Consider the following 23,077-nt stretch of genomic DNA (forward strand, 5'->3'; position numbering starts at 1 on the left):
GGGCCCGAGAATAGGTTATTGAATGAAAATTTGATATGAACAAGGTATTAGTTCACAGCGATTCCTTGTTATATACATAATTAGCATCGATGTCATGCTCAATCAAGGTGAATCCATTAAGTGTTTCTCCTCGCTTTCAATTTTGTGCCTTGCACTAAAAACAATTGCAGAACCATGACACATGCCTCCCTATAACGGCTATCAAATGTCTAAATATACCCAGCAGAAAATTACTGCTAAATGGGAGTGGCCCGTATGTCCAGCTACTTGATGAATCCGATGGCATTCCTCTGGGTCGCTTTCGAGTGTTTGAACGAAATGCTGTTCATGGAATTCAGGTCATTGAAGAGTCCTGGAGGGATGACGATTATTCTGCCTGCCTTTTAGTGTGGGGAGGGTATTCCCTTCGCCTGATTAAGCTCCATTTGCGCAGATCAGATACTACAGACAATACATCTCTATCCGCAGAGAGCGTCGAATGTCGTGCGCCAGATTGGATTTTAGATACAGCCATTCCTGTTGCTAACTCCGAGAGGGAAGGGTGTATCAAGGGTTTATTAATTACTGCACACAATGTAGTTTTCACCCTTAGGTTTACCCTTCGCGAAACGGAACTGGATGACGAAAGTATTATCCAATTGCAAGAACTAGGGTCGACCCTGAGGCCTATTCTTTATTCTGCTGACATTACTTGGAACTCCGACCGTGTCCTTGTTGCTGCTGGCACGGTATTCGGTGAAATAATAATATGGTCCTGTCATTTAGTATTGGATTCAGACCCATGCGAAAGAGCTAATGATTCTATCATTATCCACCACTTTTTCACTGGTCATGAGGGATCAATCTTCGGAGTGGACATTTCACCAGATATACCGATAAGCGGCGGACAAGGAACGAAGAAATTTGTTGCCAGTTGCAGCGACGATAGAACTGTCCGTATCTGGGATATATCTTCATGTGGCCGAGAACTCATGAGCAACGGTAGCTCAGCTTCCAGGGAAAACAATACAAGTGCCCGTGGAACCGGATTTCATATAGCCCCAATGGACGAAGCATCTATGGGCCAAGAATTTTGTCTTGCAAAAGAATATGGCCATGAAGCACGCATATGGGGCATTCGGTTTCTTGACTTTGAGGTCTCCGACGGCCACATCACTTTCAGTTTGATATCCAGGTCCGAGGATTGCACTTCTATGGTTTGGAAGCTCGTGGCGAAATATGAACAAACAAATGGTGAATATATATTACGGAAGAGCCAAACTACATTGAAGCCGGTGTCCTCTTATTGCTATCATGTGGGCAAAAATATCTGGTCCATGGATGTGGTCGATGAGGGTGGCTCATTCGGCGTGTTCAGCGGAGGGGCTGACAGCAATATAACATCCCTCATCATTCCACAGCTAACTGGAGTGTACGATATCGGAAGATGGACAAAGTCTTATACCTCCGAGGAAGTTTATAATGAGTTCCTTCGCATTAAGAACAGCCCAATTGAGTGCAATAGACGCATGAAGAATTCTAGGAATGACGGCAAAATCAACTCGTTTGGTTTTATTTCGGAAGACTCCGTTATCGCGCCATTTACTGAAGGGGTTGCTCTCCTTGGTCAGGTTTCTAAAGCCGACCAGAAAGATGTACAAACACGGGATGTACGTGTAATAAATTGGAGTACAATTCCTACTGTTGAGGGAATAGGTTCCTACGGGGCAATATCTGGAATCCCTAAGAGAGGGATTGGGCTAATAGGCACGAGCACGGGGCGAATATTGTGGTACGATCACAGCAGGAGATGTATGGAGGTCCTGGCAGATATAGGTCGAGGCATATCTGATATCTTCATCGTCCAGACACCCAAGGGGTATGATGATACTGGCACCTCCCCTATTGCGTTTATAACTAGCTCCAGAGCAATTTCGCACGCCAACCTCTTTATTGTTGACTCTTCACCATCTCCCAAAATCCTTGCAAAACAGCAACTTGCCTTGCCTGCGGAATTTGTGGTCTCAAGCGCACTTTCAGTCCCCTCCATGTCAGTTCTGGTCCTGGGTGCTAGGTTGGGGAACATGGTGGTGTTTCGTTTTAGCTCTGAAATGCAGGGAGAGGTGGCAGATGATCCACTATGCGACTTTCCAATCCACAAGAGAGATGCAGTTACATCCATTACATACTTGCGGGAAGACCGAAATTCAAATTTTGTGGATCTCATTACAACCGGAAGGGATGGAACCTACTGCATTCATCGACTTAATAGGTCGGGTGCTCAGCTCACGATAGAAATCCTTCACCGAACGAATCCGCCATTCGGACAGTATATTGAGGGGTCCAGGCTGGATCCTGAGACGGGACACCTGATATTATGGGGATTCCGAAGCACATATTTTGTTTTGTGGAATGAGACAATTCAGGCTGAGATATTTTCAGTAGATTGTGGAGGTGCTCATAGACGATGGGCATATCACTTTGGAAATATGGGCCATATGCTTCTGTGGATTAAAGCATCAACTTTTAACGTTATGTCAGAGCAATTTCAATGCCATCGCCGTGTACGACAAGGCGGGCATGGTAGGGAAATCAAAGCCATGTCAATTTCCAAAATGCAAGTTGATAGCACAAAGACCCCATGGACGGTACTTGCAACCGGCGCGGAAGATACCGAAATTCGTTTTTTTACGCTTAACAAAGGGGAAGAAGGGGAAGGTGGCTTTCGTTCTATACGAGCCATCAAGAAGCATAGTGCAGGTTTGCAGCATCTCCAGTGGTCGACTAACGGCAATTTCTTGTTCAGCAGTGCCGGGAGGGAGGAGTTCTATGTCTGGAGAATTAGATGGATACCTGGATTTGGCATCGGTGTTTTGAATGAAGGTGAAGCACCCAAGTCACGGGCGAATTCTGATCTACGGACAACACATTTCGATATTATCAGCCTTGCAAGGGATGATTGTGCGCGCGAATCATTCTTGATCGCCATGGCGTACTCTAATTCGACTGCAAAGGTAAGCTAGCGAAACATCATCCAATCTACCTCTGAATGCCTCTGTGACATCATATTAACAAAGGGCACCCATAGGTGTTCCACTACTCGTCATCTACAGAAGGTGGGGAGTTCACGCTCCTAGCGCAGGGGTTATATACAAGCAACTGCCTTACACAAATCCGGCTGGTGATATCGGGTTGTGAGCTGCATCTTGTCACAGGCTCGACAGATGGACACATTGCAGTTTGGGATTTAACACCATCGATGAAGCCATATTTTGATTTTGGCGGCAGATCTATCAAGCGCAGGGATGCTGTACCGCTACCTGCCGAGCCGGCGTCGATCAAATGGGAAGATCGCAGACCCGCACACCAAAGTAGCATAAAGGCAATGGAGCTGCTCTCGCTATCAGATACGCAAGTCCTGCTCATCACTGGCGGAGATGACAACTGCCTCGCCTTTTCGACCCTTGAATTCGCAGGCTCTTCAGCCTCCGAACCTCATCCGAACCTTATAAGCCGCTTCACAACGGCTTCATATCCGAATGCGCATGCGTCGGCAATTAATGCCATCACCCAGGTGCGGCCTATTGACCATGGAGTGGATGGAAAGACGGCCAATTTCCTTGTCGCTTCAAGCGGGAACGACCAAAGGATCAAACTATGGTCTGCATCGGCTGATTGCATAGACGGGGGTGTGCGGGCATCTCTGCAGGGCGATGTGTACACCGCCGTAGCCGATCTGTCTGCGATAGATCAATTCACGGCGCACGCCAACGGGGCAGACAGGGAGCACCTTGTTCTCTGCGGTGTTGGGATGGAAATGTGGGAAGTTTGTACATAGTGACGATGACGGATGCTAAGCAAACATGCAGTAGATTAAGCATCTTTCCCTGGTCAAACCCATCAATCTTAAAAGGGGTGCAAGTCTCTATACATGCGGTTTACCCCAGGCTACTTGTCTATCAACTTTCTTCTCCGCTTTCCACTGTTGTCGTTGTTACGGAGTACTGCTTAAAGGCAATGAAGTATCAGTTACCCCCCTATGCATAATTTTATGCCCAAGGTACGTCACTAGTTAAGCTATTGCATTAGATCAACTGCCCTCCACGTGACTGATTGAAGCCCCAAGGTTATCAGAAAACAACACGGAGGGCAAGTCAAACTCGGCAAACGCTGACAACGACCGCAAAGAGTAGTTGGTCAAGGAGTACTCCATTTCTGACACAGCGGGCAGCAATGGAGAGAGACGAAGCGCGGGAGTACCTTGAGAGCTTGGTGGACAAGGTCCTCCGTGTACACACCTCGGACTCGCGAGTGTTCGTAGGTTTGTTCAAATGCACAGATAACGTAGGTGATATGCCTCAGGTTCGACATTGGGACTTGCGGATGATTAAACTCTGGATATTATGTTATCTATAGGAACGAAATATGATACTGAGCACCACGCATGAGTATCGCTGCCCAACTGAGCCAGCTCTTGCTGAGCAAGTCTCTTCAGAAGAGACAGAGGGCCCTAAGGGAGCCAGCAACGAACCACTTGATCTCACGGCTGACATGTCCCGGCGGTTCATTGGACTGGTTGTGATCCCGGGCCAGCACATCACAAAGATCGAGCTTGATCAATCTACAAGAGGTGCACAAAGTGGCTGAGGGTGACAGCCGGTATTCCAGCCTTGAAGATGCAACAAGAGAGGCCACTTCGAGAGGCACTTTTTTACGCCCGCTTTCCTCTCTCCGACAGCGGCGAAGTGGGTTAAATCACACAGGTGCATAAAAAGCCAAGCAAGTTGGACTGGGGTGTTATGTGCGCCTTGACGTGCAGCTGGGGGAAAAAAAGGGGCGGGAAGAGTAGGGGAAATTATTGTCAGAGGGAAAGATGGGGGAGAAAAAAAAAGGAAAAAAGAAACAGCATGGAGGACCCGATCAGCAGGAACCACGTTCCGCAGGACTGCTGGGCTGGAACATAGGGTGCATCCGATATAGCTACGCACAGCCTAAATCCGCAACCTGGAGTGCGTGAGCTTCTCTGCACGCCCAGTCCGCGGAGAGATGTTCTTTTTTCTTGTCTGTCTGCTTGAACGCTCAGGTCACACCAAGGGAGGCTGCCACGATATCGACCCGCATATAGATATGTGGCGAATATATTATCCGCAACGAACGGTGTATGGCGGGGTGTACGGAGTAGTAATCGAATATATTTAGACTGAACGATATCGGAAAATGCACACGATACTCCATACATATACGGCTTGAGCCATCTTCGCCTTTTTCGTCTGTCCAGCCGGAACGATAAACTTCGCGGGAACACGCCCCAGATGTCCAGTTATCGTGGAGGGACAGTGACCCTCGCCGTGGATCTGCAACCGTTGTTGGACTAGTCCTGGCCAGGCCTCAGCGACAACAGGCCATTTGATGAAACCGAGAGTTAGCGTCCACTGTGATTCGCACTTCGGGACGGTAAGCGAGCATCACATTGGACGAACTGGTTTGGGGGGCACGTATATTGCTTTTGGATCGTCGGCATCAGCAACAACATGGAGCTCAAGCAGCTTCTGATACACCGTACACGAGACAACTGATAGACGGAGTAAGTATATATATCTGCTTATCGAACTTCCAGGCCAAAGGACAGGCGTCCGTCCGTATTTCGTGCTTTTCGCGAGCAGAGTCAGCAACAGGCTTATATAGCAACTAGCAACCTGCCCTTGCTCTGTGTACTGCTGTACTCCCACGCCGCTGCTGCAGGCCCTGACGCTGTGAGACCGACGCCATAAGGCTGACGCCGTCTTGACCAGCTCCCCGCCGTCACCACCACCACCACCGCTATCACTGTCACTGTCACTGTCTTCTTCTTCTCACCATCTCATCTTCATCTCCATCTATATCGTCTCGTCTCGGTCTCGTCAAGGTCAAAATAACCTCGCCACGCGCGCTTCGGCAAAACGAAGTTCCGACGCCGGCCTGTCCGCCTTTTTTTTTTTGCCTTTTTTTCTCCCGCATCTCGACTTTATCTTAAAAGGGAAAAACCATCGCCGAACTTCTTGTCTTCACCTCCGTCCAAGCCATCCGCCCAAACGCCCGCCAGCAAGCCACCCCGTCCAGCTTCACGAAAAGAAAGACGACGACGACGACGAAGAAGAGAGGAAGAAACTCGCTGCGGACTCTGTGTGTTGCTACGTCTAATGTCTGCGGACACTCCTTAGGACCCTTCTCTACCCGCAAGTCGGTCTGCAGCTTTGCCCCTGCGCAGCTTGAGTCCCTTATCTCCCAGGCTCCTCCACCACCAACCACCAGCCACCACCCCTCCTCCCTCTATTCTCGCCTTCACATAGGTGCGTACCATACACAGGACTATTGGGAATCAATCTAGGGGTGTCCTGCTGTCTACCGGCGCGGTGTTGTCCACGGATCGCCTGCCAGAGACGCTGGTTGCTTCTTTGTGGACCTGAAACTAACTCGCCACTACCCGTAGATACCGCTGGAAAATCCTATAGTGCCCAGATCCTGACCCTGCCACCCCCGTCAAAAGGCGTTTCGTTCTCCTGCCTTCGCACTGTTTTCATCCTTGCTTAGACGAGCCGGTTAAATCTACGAACCTGGAGCCATTTCACCGTCGCCGTGCTCCTCCTCCTCACAACAACTTAGACGACCGCCTTGCGTCTACCGTCAAGTCCTGCAAGATACTGTCGCACACCACCTCATTTGTAGAGGCTAGTTTCCTCTGCTTCCTCTCCACCCTCTTCGAGCCACCCTAACGGGGCCATCCCTTCGAGCCCGAAAACAGCAAAAGAAAAATAACGAAGGGGAAAGAAACGAGCCAAAACCAAGGCAAGGCAGAACACAGACAAGGACAACAGCAAACCCTCTGTAAGCATGGGACAGCAGCAATCGAAGAATGCGTCACGGTCGAACGGGGGATCGCTACAGGTCGAAGGGCTGCAAGCGTATCCCTCGATTTCGAAGTCCGACACAAAGGACTCTAGCCGTTCCATCCGTGGCTCGATTCGTTCCAAGATACCAGGAAGTGGGAGGGGTGATAAGTCAGACAGCCCGAGAGCTTCTAATGGAACCCTTGCGCGCTCAGACAGCGCTCCCCCGGAAGGGTTAGAATCTGCCTTTGCTCGCTCTTCCATTTCGCGGCATGCCCGCAATCTCTCTGGCTCTTCTATGCCCATTCAGCCCATCAACTCACAGGACGACTTGCGGGATGAAGCACCAAAGCCACCACCCTCTCCTCCGCACTCTTCATCGATAGGCCGTGGCCACAAAGACGTCAAGGCCGCACAGAAGTCTGGAGAAGTTGACCACGTGTCCGATACTGGCCCTCAACATGTTGCTCCTACGACCGTTGCTCAAAAGGCTGGCGAGTCCATCCTGATCAAGAGAGAGAACTCCCTTAACCCAGTCTTGACTGAGTCTGGCGCCAGGTCGATAGTAGACCAGAACGGAACCAACGGATCTCCCGGCATGACCATTGGGGCGCTCAAATCCATCGATGTTGACGACATGATCACACGGCTCCTTGATGCCGGATATTCTACCAAAGTCACAAAGGCTGTGTGCCTAAAAAACGCCGAGATCATTGCTGTCTGCACCGCTGCTCGTGAACTTCTACTGACACAACCAGCCTTACTCGAACTCTCTGCGCCGGTGAAGATCGTCGGCGATGTTCATGGCCAATACACCGACCTGATCCGACTTTTCGAGATGTGCGGATTCCCTCCTAATTCCAACTACCTTTTCCTCGGTGACTATGTCGACAGAGGAAAGCAGTCCCTAGAGACCATTCTCCTCCTGCTCTGCTACAAGCTTAAATACCCTGAGAACTTTTTCCTACTACGCGGAAACCATGAATGCGCCAATGTTACACGTGTCTATGGGTTTTACGATGAGTGCAAGCGACGATGTAATATCAAGATTTGGAAAACATTCGTCGATACGTTCAATTGCCTTCCCATCGCCGCTATCGTTGCTGGAAAGATATTCTGTGTTCACGGTGGCCTGTCTCCCAGCCTGTCTCACATGGACGATATTCGTGGCATCGCCCGACCAACGGACGTTCCTGACTATGGACTATTGAATGATCTACTATGGAGCGATCCAGCCGAAATGGAAGAGGACTGGGAGCCTAACGAACGAGGCGTAAGTTATTGCTTTGGTAAAAAGGTGATCATGGAATTCTTGCAGAGACATGATTTCGATCTTGTGTGTCGCGCACACATGGTTGTCGAGGATGGCTATGAGTTCTTTAATGATCGCATTCTTGTCACCGTTTTTTCTGCTCCTAATGTAAGCTCTCCTTCCTCCCGCTATCATTACGTTACCATCGTCTAACCACTTTTCATAGTATTGCGGCGCATTTGACAATTGGGGTGCCATTATGTCTGTCTCTGACGAGCTCCTCTGCAGTTTCGAACTACTCAAGCCTCTTGATTCAAGTGCTCTAAAGAACCACATAAAGAAGGGTAGAAATAAGAGAAACAACGTCCTTAACAGTCCAGTAAGTTCCTGCGCTTCCTTCCCGTCGACTGCTCAACTTGTTTTTTTACTACGACCATCTCTATCCGTGATATAAATGCTAACCTGTTGCTTCCAGCCGGCTATGGTTTCGGCCCAGAGTTATTGAGAGTTATCTAGGATACCCTACCTGTTATTCACACCCGCTAAAGATCTACTCTTAACCTGTCGTGCGAGAGAAAAAAAGAAAAGAAATTCAAGACCCAGACGCTTCTTATTTCCGTCGTCTACTTGCTGGCCATTTTCAGCCTTGCGCATTTTTTTTCCTCGTGCTACAAACCACTTATCGAGAGTTGGGTATATATTGCGTGCGCCTGCTTTAACAAAAACGCGAGCTAAAGCAGGATGGATAACTGAGACCGATGCTGCCATGGATGCCACACACCGCTTTCATCCCAACTCAGCTAATCCATATGCCATGGCTAGGACAATAACCCATGCCATGCCGTGAGATGCCATGCGATGCCATGCTGTCTTGGGCCAACAAAGACACCCGCATGACTCGCAAGCCTCCCATGAATCCGAACAAGAATGCCAGCCCAGCCAATCATTAACGATTCCGCAAGCCTCGCTCTTTTCCAGGTCCAGGTGTCTTCGCAGCGCACCATTTCCGGCTCTTCCACGCTTCCTAGGATCCTACGTTTCGCCTCCTCTTTCCCTGTAATTATTGGACGTATCTACATGCACAAGACAGACCGGGAGGATACTTGATGTTGTATTTCTTGTAGCGACTTGACACTTCTTTTTCTTTCTTTTCTTAACGCTTTGCCCGGCTTTATCTGTTTATATGATACAATGATAGTCGGTGTCAGACGGGAAGGGACTGTAATATTCGCATCCATTAAGGTTCCCCATGGCTTTTTCTTTTTGCTCTTTGACGTGCTCAATGAGATTTCAGTTACTATGTTCTACTTTATCATGACCGCGTTTCTGTGTTTTCTCCTTATCCATTTCACATAGTGTCGAGTTTATACCTTACAATTAATATCATTATCTCTACTTCTCTTTCATCCCCGATGCAGTTTTATACACAAAAAAGGAAACGATCTCTTATCCTCTTCCTTCTTGCACATCGTTTCTTTTGATGCAGACGCAGACGCAATGATAATTCCACGTGGAACAATAGGCCTCTGTTGCTTTTTACCGTTTTTCTATCAAATATCAATTACACCGTTCAGTAGATATAGCCCGTAAAGACAGACATACATACATTCATATCAAATAATACGTTAATAGCATTAACTAAGATAACCTAACCTGCGGCGAAAAGCCCGAGGCTGCAGCTTTCCTACATAAAAATCCAACGGTAGCAGTTCCAATCCCTGCAGAGGACGGCAGCCATCCATCTGTTTCCGCTGCAAAATGGATTAGTTCAAGACAGCAGATGAAGGGAGATACATGAGAATAAGACTAAGAATGGTAACAGAAAGGATAAAGATAAAACAGAGCATCACCATAATCAAACAGGGCAGTAAAAAGAGGAAAGGGGAAGAATAGAGGAACTTTCTCCAAACAAGATATATCATCGGTAATAGGGATTATGATATGGAAGTAAGATAAATGAGACTTGTAATGCCAGTTTCAAGCACTCTGGATAATGACGAGGAAAAAGGGAGCCGTAACGTAGGGATAAGAGAGGAAGAAAAGGGAGCAAAAAAACAAAACGAAAAACAGGCTGGGGTGAGACAGGGTGACCCTCATATGTACAAAGCGAAGAAGAAGCAGGGGAAAGGACATCAAAGATAACACAGAATAGTAGAACGTAATGCATGGAGTTGGTTAGAAAGGGACCAATTAAGGAGCCAGGAGGTTGTCGGGGTATTGGAGGCCAAGACAGGTGGCCTCGTCTTATTTCCCCCCCCCCATATTTGGTAGAGAGCACAACACTTTGATGGCTGGCCCGTTCAAATATCTTAGCTGGATGGTTTACTGGAATCCTCTGAGTTTGGCATCCCTGAGCTTGCAGGAGAAATAAGGGTCGGTGCGATTCGCTTTCTCTTTGGCTCTCGATGGGCGGTTTTGTTTCCTGTTTGGTCTTCTTCATCCTTGTCGTGAGAATCCTCTTTCTCGGATTCGCTCACCGTGCTCAGATCTCGCTTCCCCAGGACACTTCCGCTAATAGAATTGGTAGCGCTATGGGATGACATGGGGGTTTCCGGTGGCGTGCTAAATGGCTGGCTAGAGTTCGTGGCGGTCACCGAGGGTACAGTGCCAAGGATAGGAGTCGGGTTATTTACTACGGCGGCTGCCTTGGAAGTTGACGAGGAAGGTGTGGCTGGACCGGAGCTAGCTGCACGAGCAGGGACTGCGGTTGGGGTTGGCGCCGGCGTTCCGATTGCCGCTAAAGATGCCTTGCCTGCGGAATTTTTGCGTGGAGAAGACAATATGGGCGATTGTACAGCGGGAGCAGTTGACGGTGTCCCCACATTGGAGGAAATCGGGTGCGGCTTTTCTATGGTGTGAATCTGGCCTAGCTCTCCGGGTGAAAAGGAGAGAGATGAGCAGAACCCATCAGAGGAGCTCATTATGAGAGTAAGCCCATCATGGGACCTGATATTTCAGTTAGTATCAAGAGGCTTTGCAATAGGGTACAGATCGAAAGACCTACCAGGAAAGATCGGTAAAGGTAGCAAAGTGCAGGTTATTTACTACACAAAGCGGTGTCTGCTGCTGCGTATCATATACTAGAACTGCGTCTTGAGTTGCAACAGCGTAGACCATCCGATACGGCAACGCAAATACCGGTGGAATTGGGGAATTCTGTGACCCAGTGTCACTTTCATTTGCTCCCGACTGAGGAAAAGGACGTGGAGTCTCGCTAGTAGCCGATGGCGGTGCGCTTAATGGAGGTTCCATAGCTGGCTGGGAGATGACAGAGTCCGGGAGAGGCGGGAATGCCTCTTCAGCGGATGAGGAATCCAGAAAGATCTGGCGAGTAGGTTTGGTGCCTTGCCTCAATGTATAGTATACTGGAGAACATTTAACTGCAACAGACGGCTTCTTGTGTCCTGGGAGATGTGCTATTGGTGGCTTGTTGAAACCGGCGCGGGTATAGACATATACTGTGTTAATTATATCCTCCACAACCTTATCGTTCTGACCGGCAAGGGAGACCTTGTACTGTCCGGCAGGCGTGAATAGCAAGCTACCATCTGGGGCAAATGTCAAACGCCTGAAGAAAGAGTTGAAGGTCTCGTTGGCATAAATGCTAGCATTCTTTACACCTATTCCGCCGAAGAGTCCCGGGGAAGCAGCTTCGAGAGGCTTCACAGCAGGTAATGGCATAGAAGGTGCTGGCGATGCTGACCTGCGGATTGATGGTGAGGAGCCAAACGAGGAACGGCGACTGAGCGAGACAGGTGGAGGATCCATAGGCAAGGGAGCCGTCAATGGAGTGCCCGGGGTTGAAGCGCCGGGGGAGGACACAGTCATGGGGTTCCCTGAGGTTGATTGAACTCGGTTCCCGCCAAAGTCAGGCACCGGGCTGCTTGAAGCTACCCGTTTCGCGGGTAAGTCCATCTTCAGGAACTTTCCATGCGTTGTCAAGGTGAACTGGCCGTCTTTTGTCTTGAGAGCGTATATATGCACCGATCGATCGGAAGATTGTGTTGCCACGTACTCATTCAAAGGGTCCCAGGCAACACCTTGTACGTAGTGAGAGTGTTCAGCAATCTGTCGAACCATTTGGCCTATAAGAAGCTGTTAGAATTTGGATCCTCTCCCCAAAAGCCACGGATAAGTGTAAATAGCCAGTACCTGTCTGAGCATTGTAGATCCGAGCAATGTTGTCCATGCTGCCCGTGATGATGAAGACACCGTCTGGAGACCATGCTAGGTCGTATATCTCTGCTCCCGACGACCTACACATGTGCTTTACTCGCCATGTTTCCTTATCGTCCAATGCTTCCTGTCCAAACCCCGGCTGTGTTTGTGTCTCGGATGGAACCCAGAGAAGGACGTTGCCATCGTCTCCGGCAGATGCCAGCATCTCTCCTACACCAGTCTCAGCTTCTAATTGGAATCTAAAACATATATCCGAAAAGGGAGGGAGAAAATGAACAGAAAAATACCTTTGGGGCAGAAGCGGACAACATTGACGGCCTGCGTATGCTTGATCAGAGTGCTTAGGTAGGTAACCTTGCGCTCTTCTCCCGTCGACTCGACCTTCCACAGCTATCCATTTGTCAGAATCATGAGGAATTGGAAGCTCCTTGAGAAACGAAGAAGCGAAGGAGGGGGGATATAAGGGAAGAGCAGCTTAGCCGTACGCGAACATTGTTATCACTATTTTTTATCAGCCGGTTAGTTAACCATTACCACGCAGCAGCCTGTATCAGCCTTTTCTTTTGGAAAACAAACGTACTTCCCAGCGGTTGCTAGTCGGCCCTTGCCATGAGGGTCAAAGTGCACCGAGTAGATAGGGGCATTGTCATCGTGCCAGGCAATCAGCAGAGGGGTGGCCTTCATCGTAGCGGTTTATTGACAGCCACAAAGGGCCGACCAAAAAGAGCCGGAAGTGCCCCTGCTGCCAGTATCCAGGTCACAACTAACTAGAGCGTCTGTCGACTGTCGACTGGCGCCGTAGCTTCACGATCCGCTTGCTATTTATTCCAGCCGAGACGTCTAGCTATCCAAGAAAAATGCTCGTTGGCAGCGAGAGACGAAGAGCTCTGGTCGAATATCCGGGGTGTGTGAAGTCAAAACACTACGGCGAGAGGAAGCATCGAAGCGACGGCGACGTAGGTATGTAGGTAGCGGAACTAGCTGGTCAGGGCAGATCGGATCCAGGTCGAAGAGGCTGCTGGCTCAGCGAATCGAGGGCACAGCCGAGGGCGAAGGCTGGCGACGGAGACGAAGGGGGCTGCGAGGGAGCAAGACGAAAGCGGTTGTTTGTTAGTTGACTTGACTTAGTAGAGAGAGAGCAAGAAGTTGTAGGAAGTCGGCGTAGTTGCTACAACTACAGCGACACAGCTAGTCAAGGTTAGCCACCACCACCGGCTGTTTAGCTGTTGTTTATTTATTCTGATAGATACATATGTATATAGAGAGAGATTCTCTCTTCCCTCTCAGACAAACAAATCCACGGCCCTCGAGGGCGCCTCTGTTTTATCTATTCTGTTTAGCTAACTAGCTGCCTTTTCATGCAGGAAACAACAAAGGGGGGAAGACGACATGGAGCCTGAGTGGACGGAAGACGCATCACGACGCGGAGCCGTGTTTGTTCTACGGACAGGAATGCCATATAATATGCTATATAACCGCCATGATTGGACGGCAGCCATAGAGAACTCGACCAGCTCTCATGCAAGCTCCTGACGTGATGCGGTTCACGGGTGTCCAGCGTGTTTCAATGCTCCTTTTTCTGTTTGTAGTAGCTGCCTAGAGGATGGCAGTTAACGGTAGTAATAATGGATAATAACATCAGCATGAATACCTCAGAGTGATCCGTGGCCAGCAGGATGAGTTATATCTGTGATATACGGCTATTCTCTTCAACTCTTCCAGCTTTTGTAAAACTGAGGAAGCCGAAGCCATCAACAGAAGCTTTCCATGTCTTGTCAGGCAGTCAGTGTATTCTCACATGGAATACAGCCCTGGCCTGCCTTCTGTCGCACTGAATCTGCATATGGACCGATGACAGTTAAACTGGGATAGTTATAAAAGTCACCATATCCACTGAAAATGGCACAGGGTTCGTCAAGCCCGTCTCTCTCCTCGATTACTCCAGGGGATCTATATGTGCTGCCGTATCCCATTCGACTTTGCCATTCACTAGTTGAACCGCAAGCTCCCGGATTGGATAGCTAACCATAGTCTTTATGCGTATTCCGTATAGTTAGTTTGGTCCTGTCAACCCTGGAAGAAAATACCCCGTACTCACCGGAACCCATGTATAACTGGTTAAGAAGCAGTGATGGATTCTTGTTGTTTCAAATAAATAAAAAAAAGGCGATTCTCAAGAGCTTCGGTTTCATTTTGCAGTGGAGTATCGCGTATTGCCTACTCCATGTTGAGCAGGTGCTTAAGGAATATCGACAGATCGACAGACACCGAGTCAATGGAGCTCCTTTGAAGTCCCAGGGTGTGGGACTTGAGGTCTTGAGAGCTTGAGAGCGCTAGCAGCGACTAGCAGCAGACTTAGCAGGCGTGGATTGACAGCCGGCCTTGTCACAGCCGAGATTTATCCTGCCTGCTCCTCTTTACTCATATCATCAGAGTGGGCTTGATCAGATTCGAAGTTAAGCTGTGACAGGAGCTTGGAATCTCTCTTTGGGCGAGGTTTAACAGACGCTGCGTTGGAGTTTGTAGGAGGTTTCGTTGGCTGGGAAGAGACCATGATTGATGGTTGTTTGATATTTGACAGATATATATACAGAGAGAGAGAGAGTCAAGTTATAGTCGCGAGTCAAAGATATAAAATACTGACTTCATCCAGTGTTCACTCTTGCTCAGTCACTTTCATCCTAGGTTAATGCTATTTCAAAGCCACGGCTACTCATGTTGATACTATTCTGAACTACATTAATCAATCTTTCGGTCCTGCTTACCCTCCCTTAATTATGTTGTAGTTCTCCCAAAGAGCTCTGTTGCATTTGGTGTGATATGACGCCCAGGGGCCAATTCCTGCGCGGTTTGTGGTTTCTGGTGGTGCTGAGAATAGCGAGCCATATTAGCGAGCCTACGCTGTGCCGGTGCTCATATGGAGGCAAGGTCTTGAGCATCAAATGGCGTAGCCGTGGTCGTTAAACGGCGTGTTCCTACTAATAAGTAGAAGGCCATCAAAGATTTGTTAAGCCAAGGGGTGACAGAGAAAGCTTTCAACAGGTGGACGGTGGTAGTGGTTTTCAGATGCAGCCTGCAGTATATCAATCATGCTAGCCAGTTCCCGATGGTCTCTCCAAACCAGCTGGTGAACTTCTCTCTCCGTTTGTTCTTCGCAGCCTCTTCGGCCCTTAGCACCGGGGTCACCTCCTTCATGTATATATCTCGTTGAACCATCTGCTGTTTCAAAGACTGCACCTCCAGCTCGCGCTCGTGTGGCGTCATCTCCTTCAGCGGCTTATATGGCATCGCACCAGCCGGCAGACCCTCTCCACCCGGTATGAGACATTCGTCGTCCGGCTGGCTAGTAGTCTCTTGGGACGCTGCTATCTCTGCTTCTGACTTGAACAGTGATTTTGGATGGGGAGGCTCACGGCCTTCTTCTTTTGCTTCAGCCACCCTTCTCTCGTAGTCCAACATACGATGGTATAGTCTGTCCGCATGCATCTGGATCCGTTCTTCCTTTTCCATATCCCATACAAACGAGGAACCATATCCTAGAGCCTGGAGGAATTTCTAGAGAGCCATCAGCACCCGCAATATAGTACACTCCTCTCTCAAAGCCACACACAGAGAATCAAAGAGTAACTCCATTTATACTCACAGACTGCATAGTATAACACCTTGAAAAGCGCGCATTCTGCTCCCCACACATGGTCAACCTAGCCTTGACCTTGTCGGAAAACGTCCCCTTCTTGAAGCACAATGATAGATCCTCATGCTCCTCCGAACAATTCTCCAAAGCAGCCCTATTCAGCACGTCCTTTCGTTGCTTAAACTGCTCGACTACCTTCTCCGCCGGTGAGACATTGGGCCCCTCGATCTCTTCGAGTGTCTTGTAATCCTTCCATAGGTGTGCATATCGTCCGTCTGGGAAAAGCGAAGCAGAGGGGACAGAACTCGTAGCTTCGGTAGTTCGATCTTGCGAGCTAGATGACTCTGTAGTCTTCTTCTCTTGCGATTGCGTCTGTTGCTGCGGCCATATGCCAGCTGCTGTAGGCGTATATTTGGACGGCGACTCCTGTTCAAGGTACTCTCGCAGGCTGGGATCCAGATTCTTCGTCGGGTCCGCGTCGGGCGAAGATTTGCCCCAAAACCAGCCCATTGATTCTGTTGGCAGTCTCGTCTCTGTATATAGATAATTTGTGGTATTCGCTTTGTTTGTTCTTCGTGTTCAAATATCGTGAGCTTTGATTACTTTGATCGACTTTTTTTTGGTCGACGTTCAAATTGCCAACACGCCAAGGATCGCATTCTATTTACATCTTTAACACTAGAGCCGCGTCGTCCATTCATGATTGACCTGCAACGTCTACGGATAGAGATGTAGGAGGATGGCGACAGCACCGAGTAAGTCATAGATTTCTGCGAGATACTGGTTTGCTCTTTACTGACACCCAATTAGGCCGTGAGGAGCGAAAGCAGATGCGACTGCGCGGCGCAGGGTATGTCCACCGTTAGACACGCGTATAAACCTGTCATTGCGGATAATAGAACCGATTGCTGATTGATACCTGCTTTTATCATAGCAATCACAAAGTCAAGGACGTCAATTTCAGTTTTTCCTTTGGATCCCCAGCTCCTCCATCCCCGGTTCCTCCGCCTAAATCTCCGCCAGCGCTTCCTGAGAAGCCCCCGATAACACCACAGTCGCGTCACTCTATAACCTCAAACAAACAACTTTCAATACCATCTCGAGCATCTAGCAGGCGCTCAGTAATCCGTAGCTCTGCGCAGAAACCACAGGATGGATCAATATATGATATCCCGCCGGATGATGACGGGCCAGAGGAGAGGAGCGCAAAGCGGAGACGGATAAGTAAGGCTTACCTACACCTGCCATATTATTAGTCTACATGCAGTCGCTGATGGGGAGTGAATACAGGCAAATCATTTGAAAGTTCAGGCCCAGAGAGCTCACCCACTGCACACCGCGCGAGTGTGCGCCAACCGCCGCAACTTAAGCCTGAAGTAGCAGACAAGCAGGCAGACAGGTCCTCATTAACCAGGCGGACAGCGTCACCTGCTGGATCCCCCATAAGAAATACACCGCCTTTACAGACCATAAGACCTTCTGTCGAATTTTCGGTTTCCGCATCGCCCTCCCTTAGAGCTGGAAGCCAGGATAACGATATCCAAGCACTCAATATAACTCAGAAGCAGCCAGCCGGAGCAAAGCAGAGGCGACGAAAGAGGAAATCAGTAGTTCAGCATCCGAAGAAGAAACGCAAGAGCTTACTGAAACCGCCTGTAGTCCCCGAGAGTCACGAGGTTGAAGCTGAGGATGGAAGTGAGCAACTGCAATCTCCTCCCAAGGACTCGACTCCAGATGCAGGGTTGGATCGAGGCGATTCAGTTCCGCCAAATGGCCCCAGCGTTCAAGGCGATGAACCTACGGACTCACCTCGAGAACCATCTCTCCCAATTATTGAGGAACAGGCAGAGGAGATATCGGAGCAAGCTGAAGACGGCGAAGGCAATGGTACTCTAGCAGATGCCAACCCGGCAGTCGAAGATGATGGGGGCGGCTCAGAGTCAGAAAGCCACTTACCAACACCCGAAGCTCAAGATGTCGAAGCTCAGTCTATCGAGCCAGAAGTTGTTCAAAGAGAGGAAAACTCGGCTAGGGGACAAGATAGCCCAGGGAATAGAGCCACAGCACCGAAGCGTACAAAAAAACGAAAGACGGGGGACCAGGAGGCCAGCTCTCCTACACAAAAGGGAAAAGCTGGCCAGAAGAAAGCCAAGGGTGAGGGACGGTCAACTGTCCCCGTCCGAGTCCATAGACTTGCCAATACCTCAGCTCTACAGGAATGGTCCGATGAAGAAACTTCTACTCGATCTACTCCAGCGGATGGCCGGCAGCCGTCACCCCAGAATTCGTCCTTGCATCCTCTACAGATTCCATCTCGTAGCGGCGTGAATGCCGCTGACGTTCTCAGCCAGATATGCCGTGAAACACTAGAAAAGACACTATCAACACTAGAATCTGCTATCGAGCGAGAGTCAAATCGCGCTCGTCAGGTAGAATGGACTCGGAAACGCAAGGCCGTGGAGGCCTTTGGTGCGGAGCTGGAGGGCAGGCTATTTGAAATGAGCGAACTACTGGACAGTAATTATGTGCTTGCAATGCGCCTGAAAAAGGAGAAGAGGGAGGTTTTAGCCCTGAGAAACCAGCTGATGGATATACGAAAAGAGAGAGAGGAGATAGCTATTCAAGCAGACGAAGTCAGGAGGAGGTTTTCTGCAGATGAAAGCGCCAAAACGGTAAGGTACTCAACCGATTCAGGTATGAGAAGTGGTTCTAACTAGGTGTCTACTAGGAACACGGGACGATCAATAATGCCCTTCACGACCTCCAGCTGGCCGTTGATAGGAGCCAAAAGAACGCCGGTAAAGAAGACACCAATGGCTCTACCAATCCATTCGTTGGCCTTGAGTTTCTTCTACGAACTGTTTCTCAGGATGTTTGCTCTTCATCTTCCGACTTACAGGGCGGCTTATTGAATCAAGTCAAATCATTCAATAGCCAGCTGCAAAAGGCTGCCGCGTTATTAGACCGCAGAGGATCATAACAGTTTGTTTCAAATGACCCTGATGATGTCACATCAAGCGTTATTAGTAACTAACCAATCCTGCAACAATGTTGTTGGAAGCCTAAATCTCAGCCTCTCAATCTAAACGCCATTTGATAAAGTGCGGTTATGCCATGGCTCCACAGATGGCAAAATACAATCAAATACATATTTCCATCTTATTCCAGAAAACACACCACAGCCGGATTTGCTAATCAACATTCCCTATGCAAGCAATGATGTTGTGAATCCCTCAATTCAACACCAGGATAATTCAGGCCACTTGTTCCAATTCCTGTTTGGCCCATCAATCAATGCAATGCCCTTTACAATAGAACCAAATTTTGGCCTTGTAGTGCCTGAGCTTCGCGAAAAACTCTTCTTCGCTTGGGGAAGCTCAACGAGCAAGTTGGGAGATTTACTCTTCGAAGTGTCTACACATCCTCTCGTTACTAGCCTTGCCAGGCCCATCTTCCCACATTCCCTTGTGGAAGACGCGAGCAATAGACCCTAAAATCTCCGACTTGCAGTTCAAGGAGGAACGATTCCACAAAAAAGGCGTTGGGAGTCAGATAACTCTTCTGTGCCGTCTGGCTCTAGCACATCTCCAAGAGATGGAGCGACTAGATCCAGGCTAGCTGAACTGCCAGTTGAGATTCTCTATAATATTTATGACTCGTTCACGCACGAGATCCTCTTTCTGAGCCTTACCTGCTACCGCCTCTGGGCAGTAGCGAAGCCGGTAGTCGTGCGGAGACTTATGGCAGACTTAGGCACTTGGGCTAGGAAGCCTATCGTCTGTGTCAATGAATTTGAAACCGCTGGTGGAGATATCACTTACCCTCCGTCTCTACTTCACCCAGAGGATCTTGATGAATTATACGAAGGGCTATGAGGATAAATTGCCGTACGATCTAAAACCCTATGCGTGATCGCCTCTCAATCTATATGAGCTAGCTGACGCCACATACTACCAACCCTTTGACCGCGGTCCCTATCATCCCTTTTTAGTGCTTCTTGATATATCGCGAAAGGTTAGTTCTAGTGGTCCAGCATCGAAATATCGAGCAGCCGTAGATCAAGTACTACACCTGATGCCGCATTCATTCTATCCAACGGATCAGGAATGGGTTCTTCGGAACTTGGCCCCTCGTGAATTCCTTCGCCCTACCGCAGCTGCCCTGGACAAAGCCTACATCCATGGCCCTTTCATCGATGCAATTAGCTTTGGTGAGGTTGTTATCTCCAGGACGGTGTAGTCTGAGGCTGAAACACCTGAAGGTTGCAATGCTGTCTGGGCAGGGGATTGCTTAGACATTGTTCCCATTACATATCTAGATGAAGGGGGCCCATGGAAGGACATTGGTGATCAAGTTGCGCAGGATATAGAGAGAATTTGGAAAAGGAAGTTCGGTGAGAATTGGAGAATCCACGTACAAGAGAAAGAGAGGCCTAAATACGAGGATAGAATGCGCACAGAACGGTTGATCACTGAATGGTCCAAGGACTCGGGCACGAATCTGGCTCGCGAGACAGATACAGAGTAACACACCTAATTATTGATTAGTTCTATCAGTCCACCTCTACACTTTAAATCCACTGAAAATGCTATACGGCTATCCAACCAATTGATTCTCCGTCTCTTCCAAAGACCACCACTTCTTTTCCTTTATTGGTTTAAACAAGCCAATTCTTTTGACTTTTGGTGTCCATGGCTCCCAGATATCCATGGAGCATATGCTGTGGCGTGTGTTTCCCTGCTTCACTGAACCTCCCGAGTTTCCCCTACTTCGACCAACGGGTGCAATTAATAAATTGGGGGCTCAGTCGGAATCCGGTAGACCTCATACTGTCTGTAAGAAGTCTCCAGACGATTTTCACCAGAGAGCCCAAACGCCAGATACTGCCTACCTTGACCGACTATGTACGCGGACAGGCAGCGGGCATTGATAGCCATGGAACTATCAACACCATTGTGCATTATGCACAAGAGGTGGTAAGCCAGTAACTGGCCGAGATTTTATCTTGGAACCAATTAGAACATTTTTGGCTGAAACACTTTGAAAGTCACATTTGAGAGTGCGTGGTAAGAGTATGGATAGAAGACACAAGCAACAGCAATAACTAAAAGGAGCAATGGAACATACACAGACAATAAGAGGGTATAACTAAGCATTGCTAAGGAGCCGTAGTCACGGCTTGAGTGCTCGACTCACCGGAAGCTTATCTGTCGTGTTAGCAATTCCTCTCGGCTGGTAGTTTCATCATCTGCAGGCATTGAATTCCTGCCGGCTGAGCATGCTTGGGGTTCAACCTAAAACTGCGTCCAGCCCCATATGCAGTATTAATTTGGGTCTTCTTCTTGGTGATTCGACCCGGCAATTTAGTATTCGTGTAGATTGAACCAAATGCCAAAAAAAAAGAAACAATCAACGTAACGAAGGGCATCAATAAAACATAAGCCTTGATGTATTGGTTAGATCAGCGCTTAACTGGTAACTAAGCCAAGAGTGAGGCAGGGATGTGACTCTCCAGCTTTCACCGCTCAATAATAATAAGCAACAGTTGAATGAAAGATTCTCCACGCAGAAATTGATCGATGTTTGACAGCCAAACCTAAAGCTATCTGAGGCTGAAAATTGGTAATATCAACGCTGGGTTATACACAGCCCAGACGCCTTGTGTTTTGGACCATCATTGCTGCCGAAGCTCTCATCTCCTCGAGCAGAGACTAGAACGATGCACTCCTTTTCAAGGATCCAGAAACTGGGCAGCTATGCATCCAAAGTGCTCGGCGCACCGCATTCCCTAGTGTCTCCCACACCTATCTTGGGCAACACGTCGACCACCTGGATGTTCAAGTAGGAGAGCAACTTGCAGGGGGTATTTAGTGATGCGACTGAATCACCAAATTTCGATAGATATGCGCAACCAACCTACCAGGTTGGGATGGTAGATTGGATATTTTGAAGGCGAGACCACCGCAGCCAGTGGACTGAGGATGGCCGTGTTGTTGGATTTATCATTGAGTGGACGATTCCTATCAGCAGACACACTCCAAGCTATCCGCACATGCATTGCGCGTCCTGCACAGCGATACAAACGGGTTCCGCTGTCTCATTCTGAGGCTGGAAGGCGACGCAGCTCGAAAACGCGATGATCAAGAGGATCTTCGTAGGGAGATGGAAGGCCTAGCTTGTTGTCCTGAGTCAACCGCCAGCGTTAGGGGTGGAGGATCGATGCTAAAGAGGCGCCGTCCGTCTTCTCATCACGATTTTATGCAGCAGCGATGTTTACTACTCTAACTTTCTCAAGCGAGAACAGCTGGCAGCTTCGTTTTTCCTTTTCCTTTTCCTTTTCCTTTTTCTTTCCTTTTGGAATGTAGAGTTGCTGGGTTGACTAGCTTAGTTGTTTCTTTACGGCCGACCTAGACTTCTGTTCCCCTGAATTAGCTCGATGGTGAGGTTCATCAGTTTGTTCTCGAATCCCTTATCTGACATCTCCATTTTATACGGTCAATTTCTCGCCAAATAAAACCAGCCCGCCACTTGTTGAGACTTAAATCCAACCAACTCTTGACCCTCGTCTGTCGTCTGTCTGTCCATGTGGAGGCGAGCGATGTCCGCCACCCAACCCGCTAACAAGAAATCATAAAATAGTGAAACGGATTATATACCGGAAATCGTGTCTTCAAGCCACCGGCTAAGCTGATGACAGCATTAAACACATTTAGAGTCAAGCTCGACGGGGGAGATGCTTGCCCGAGTCACGTAGCCGGTGCAGGCTTCTTCCTTTTTCCTCCCCTTCCTTGCAGCACACTCCAGCAAGTCGGATTGGTCCTTCTTCCTTCTTCACACCCCCCGTCACATTATTTAAATATATTTCATTCAGCAAGCCATAGCATGCATGCGAAAGTTCCATTCGATATGAAAATACGAGGTCACATCGTTGCACTGCATCCTCAAGCTCTTTTCCTGTAATTTTTTTTCTTTCGATCAAACATCCGGCCCTGGCTTGTCCGTTCTCCAGCATTCAAACAGGGGAAAGCAAGCTTAACTAGTTAATTAGATAACTAGTCAAATATTATGACCCTTTCCGAGTAATCCAGGGTAGGCAGTTAAGTGAGCATCTCGAGCTTTCTTTTGCCCTTCTTTCCAGTGTCTTGAACACTTTTATACGTAGCTGGA

At 48.7% G+C, this 23,077-nt stretch overlaps 7 protein-coding genes across 7 annotated transcripts; 5 read left to right on the top strand and 2 right to left on the bottom strand.

The window, feature by feature from the left end:
• Positions 1 to 89: 89 nt before the first annotated feature.
• Positions 90 to 3,817, top strand: MGYG_09153 (hypothetical protein; the record flags this gene model as incomplete). Its single annotated transcript, XM_003170182.1, has 3 exons — positions 90 to 107; positions 171 to 2,993; positions 3,068 to 3,817. 3 exons carry the CDS (start codon positions 90 to 92, stop codon positions 3,815 to 3,817), a joined length of 3,591 nt encoding a protein of 1,196 aa, XP_003170230.1.
• Positions 3,818 to 4,212: 395 nt separating this feature from the next.
• On the top strand, positions 4,213 to 4,626 carry MGYG_09154 (hypothetical protein; the record flags this gene model as incomplete). The annotated part of the gene is made up of 2 exons (XM_003170183.1): positions 4,213 to 4,323; positions 4,396 to 4,626. The coding sequence occupies 2 exons, from the start codon at positions 4,213 to 4,215 to the stop codon at positions 4,624 to 4,626; spliced, it is 342 nt and encodes a 113-aa protein (XP_003170231.1).
• A 2,223-nt stretch (positions 4,627 to 6,849) lies between these two features.
• Positions 6,850 to 8,602, top strand: MGYG_07476 (serine/threonine-protein phosphatase PP-Z; the record flags this gene model as incomplete). Its single annotated transcript, XM_003170184.1, has 3 exons — positions 6,850 to 8,265; positions 8,324 to 8,476; positions 8,573 to 8,602. 3 exons carry the CDS (start codon positions 6,850 to 6,852, stop codon positions 8,600 to 8,602), a joined length of 1,599 nt encoding a protein of 532 aa, XP_003170232.1.
• A 1,804-nt stretch (positions 8,603 to 10,406) lies between these two features.
• MGYG_07477 (chromatin assembly factor 1 subunit p60) lies at positions 10,407 to 12,960 on the bottom strand (the record flags this gene model as incomplete). The annotated part of the gene is made up of 6 exons (XM_003170185.1): positions 10,407 to 11,043; positions 11,102 to 12,182; positions 12,250 to 12,486; positions 12,564 to 12,666; positions 12,762 to 12,777; positions 12,857 to 12,960. 6 exons carry the CDS (start codon positions 12,958 to 12,960, stop codon positions 10,407 to 10,409), a joined length of 2,178 nt encoding a protein of 725 aa, XP_003170233.1.
• Positions 12,961 to 15,363: 2,403 nt separating this feature from the next.
• MGYG_07479 (hypothetical protein) lies at positions 15,364 to 16,420 on the bottom strand (the record flags this gene model as incomplete). The annotated part of the gene is made up of 2 exons (XM_003170186.1): positions 15,364 to 15,831; positions 15,920 to 16,420. The coding sequence occupies 2 exons, from the start codon at positions 16,418 to 16,420 to the stop codon at positions 15,364 to 15,366; spliced, it is 969 nt and encodes a 322-aa protein (XP_003170234.1).
• Positions 16,421 to 16,649: 229 nt separating this feature from the next.
• Positions 16,650 to 18,890, top strand: MGYG_07480 (hypothetical protein; the record flags this gene model as incomplete). Its single annotated transcript, XM_003170187.1, has 5 exons — positions 16,650 to 16,665; positions 16,721 to 16,760; positions 16,845 to 17,134; positions 17,201 to 18,582; positions 18,639 to 18,890. 5 exons carry the CDS (start codon positions 16,650 to 16,652, stop codon positions 18,888 to 18,890), a joined length of 1,980 nt encoding a protein of 659 aa, XP_003170235.1.
• A 1,094-nt stretch (positions 18,891 to 19,984) lies between these two features.
• On the top strand, positions 19,985 to 20,437 carry MGYG_07481 (hypothetical protein; the record flags this gene model as incomplete). The annotated part of the gene is made up of 2 exons (XM_003170188.1): positions 19,985 to 20,120; positions 20,172 to 20,437. The coding sequence occupies 2 exons, from the start codon at positions 19,985 to 19,987 to the stop codon at positions 20,435 to 20,437; spliced, it is 402 nt and encodes a 133-aa protein (XP_003170236.1).
• Positions 20,438 to 23,077: the final 2,640 nt, after the last annotated feature.

Source organism: Nannizzia gypsea, genomic scaffold (genome assembly GCF_000150975.2).
Source record: "Nannizzia gypsea CBS 118893 supercont1.7 genomic scaffold, whole genome shotgun sequence".
NCBI classification, from domain to species: domain Eukaryota; kingdom Fungi; phylum Ascomycota; class Eurotiomycetes; order Onygenales; family Arthrodermataceae; genus Nannizzia; species Nannizzia gypsea.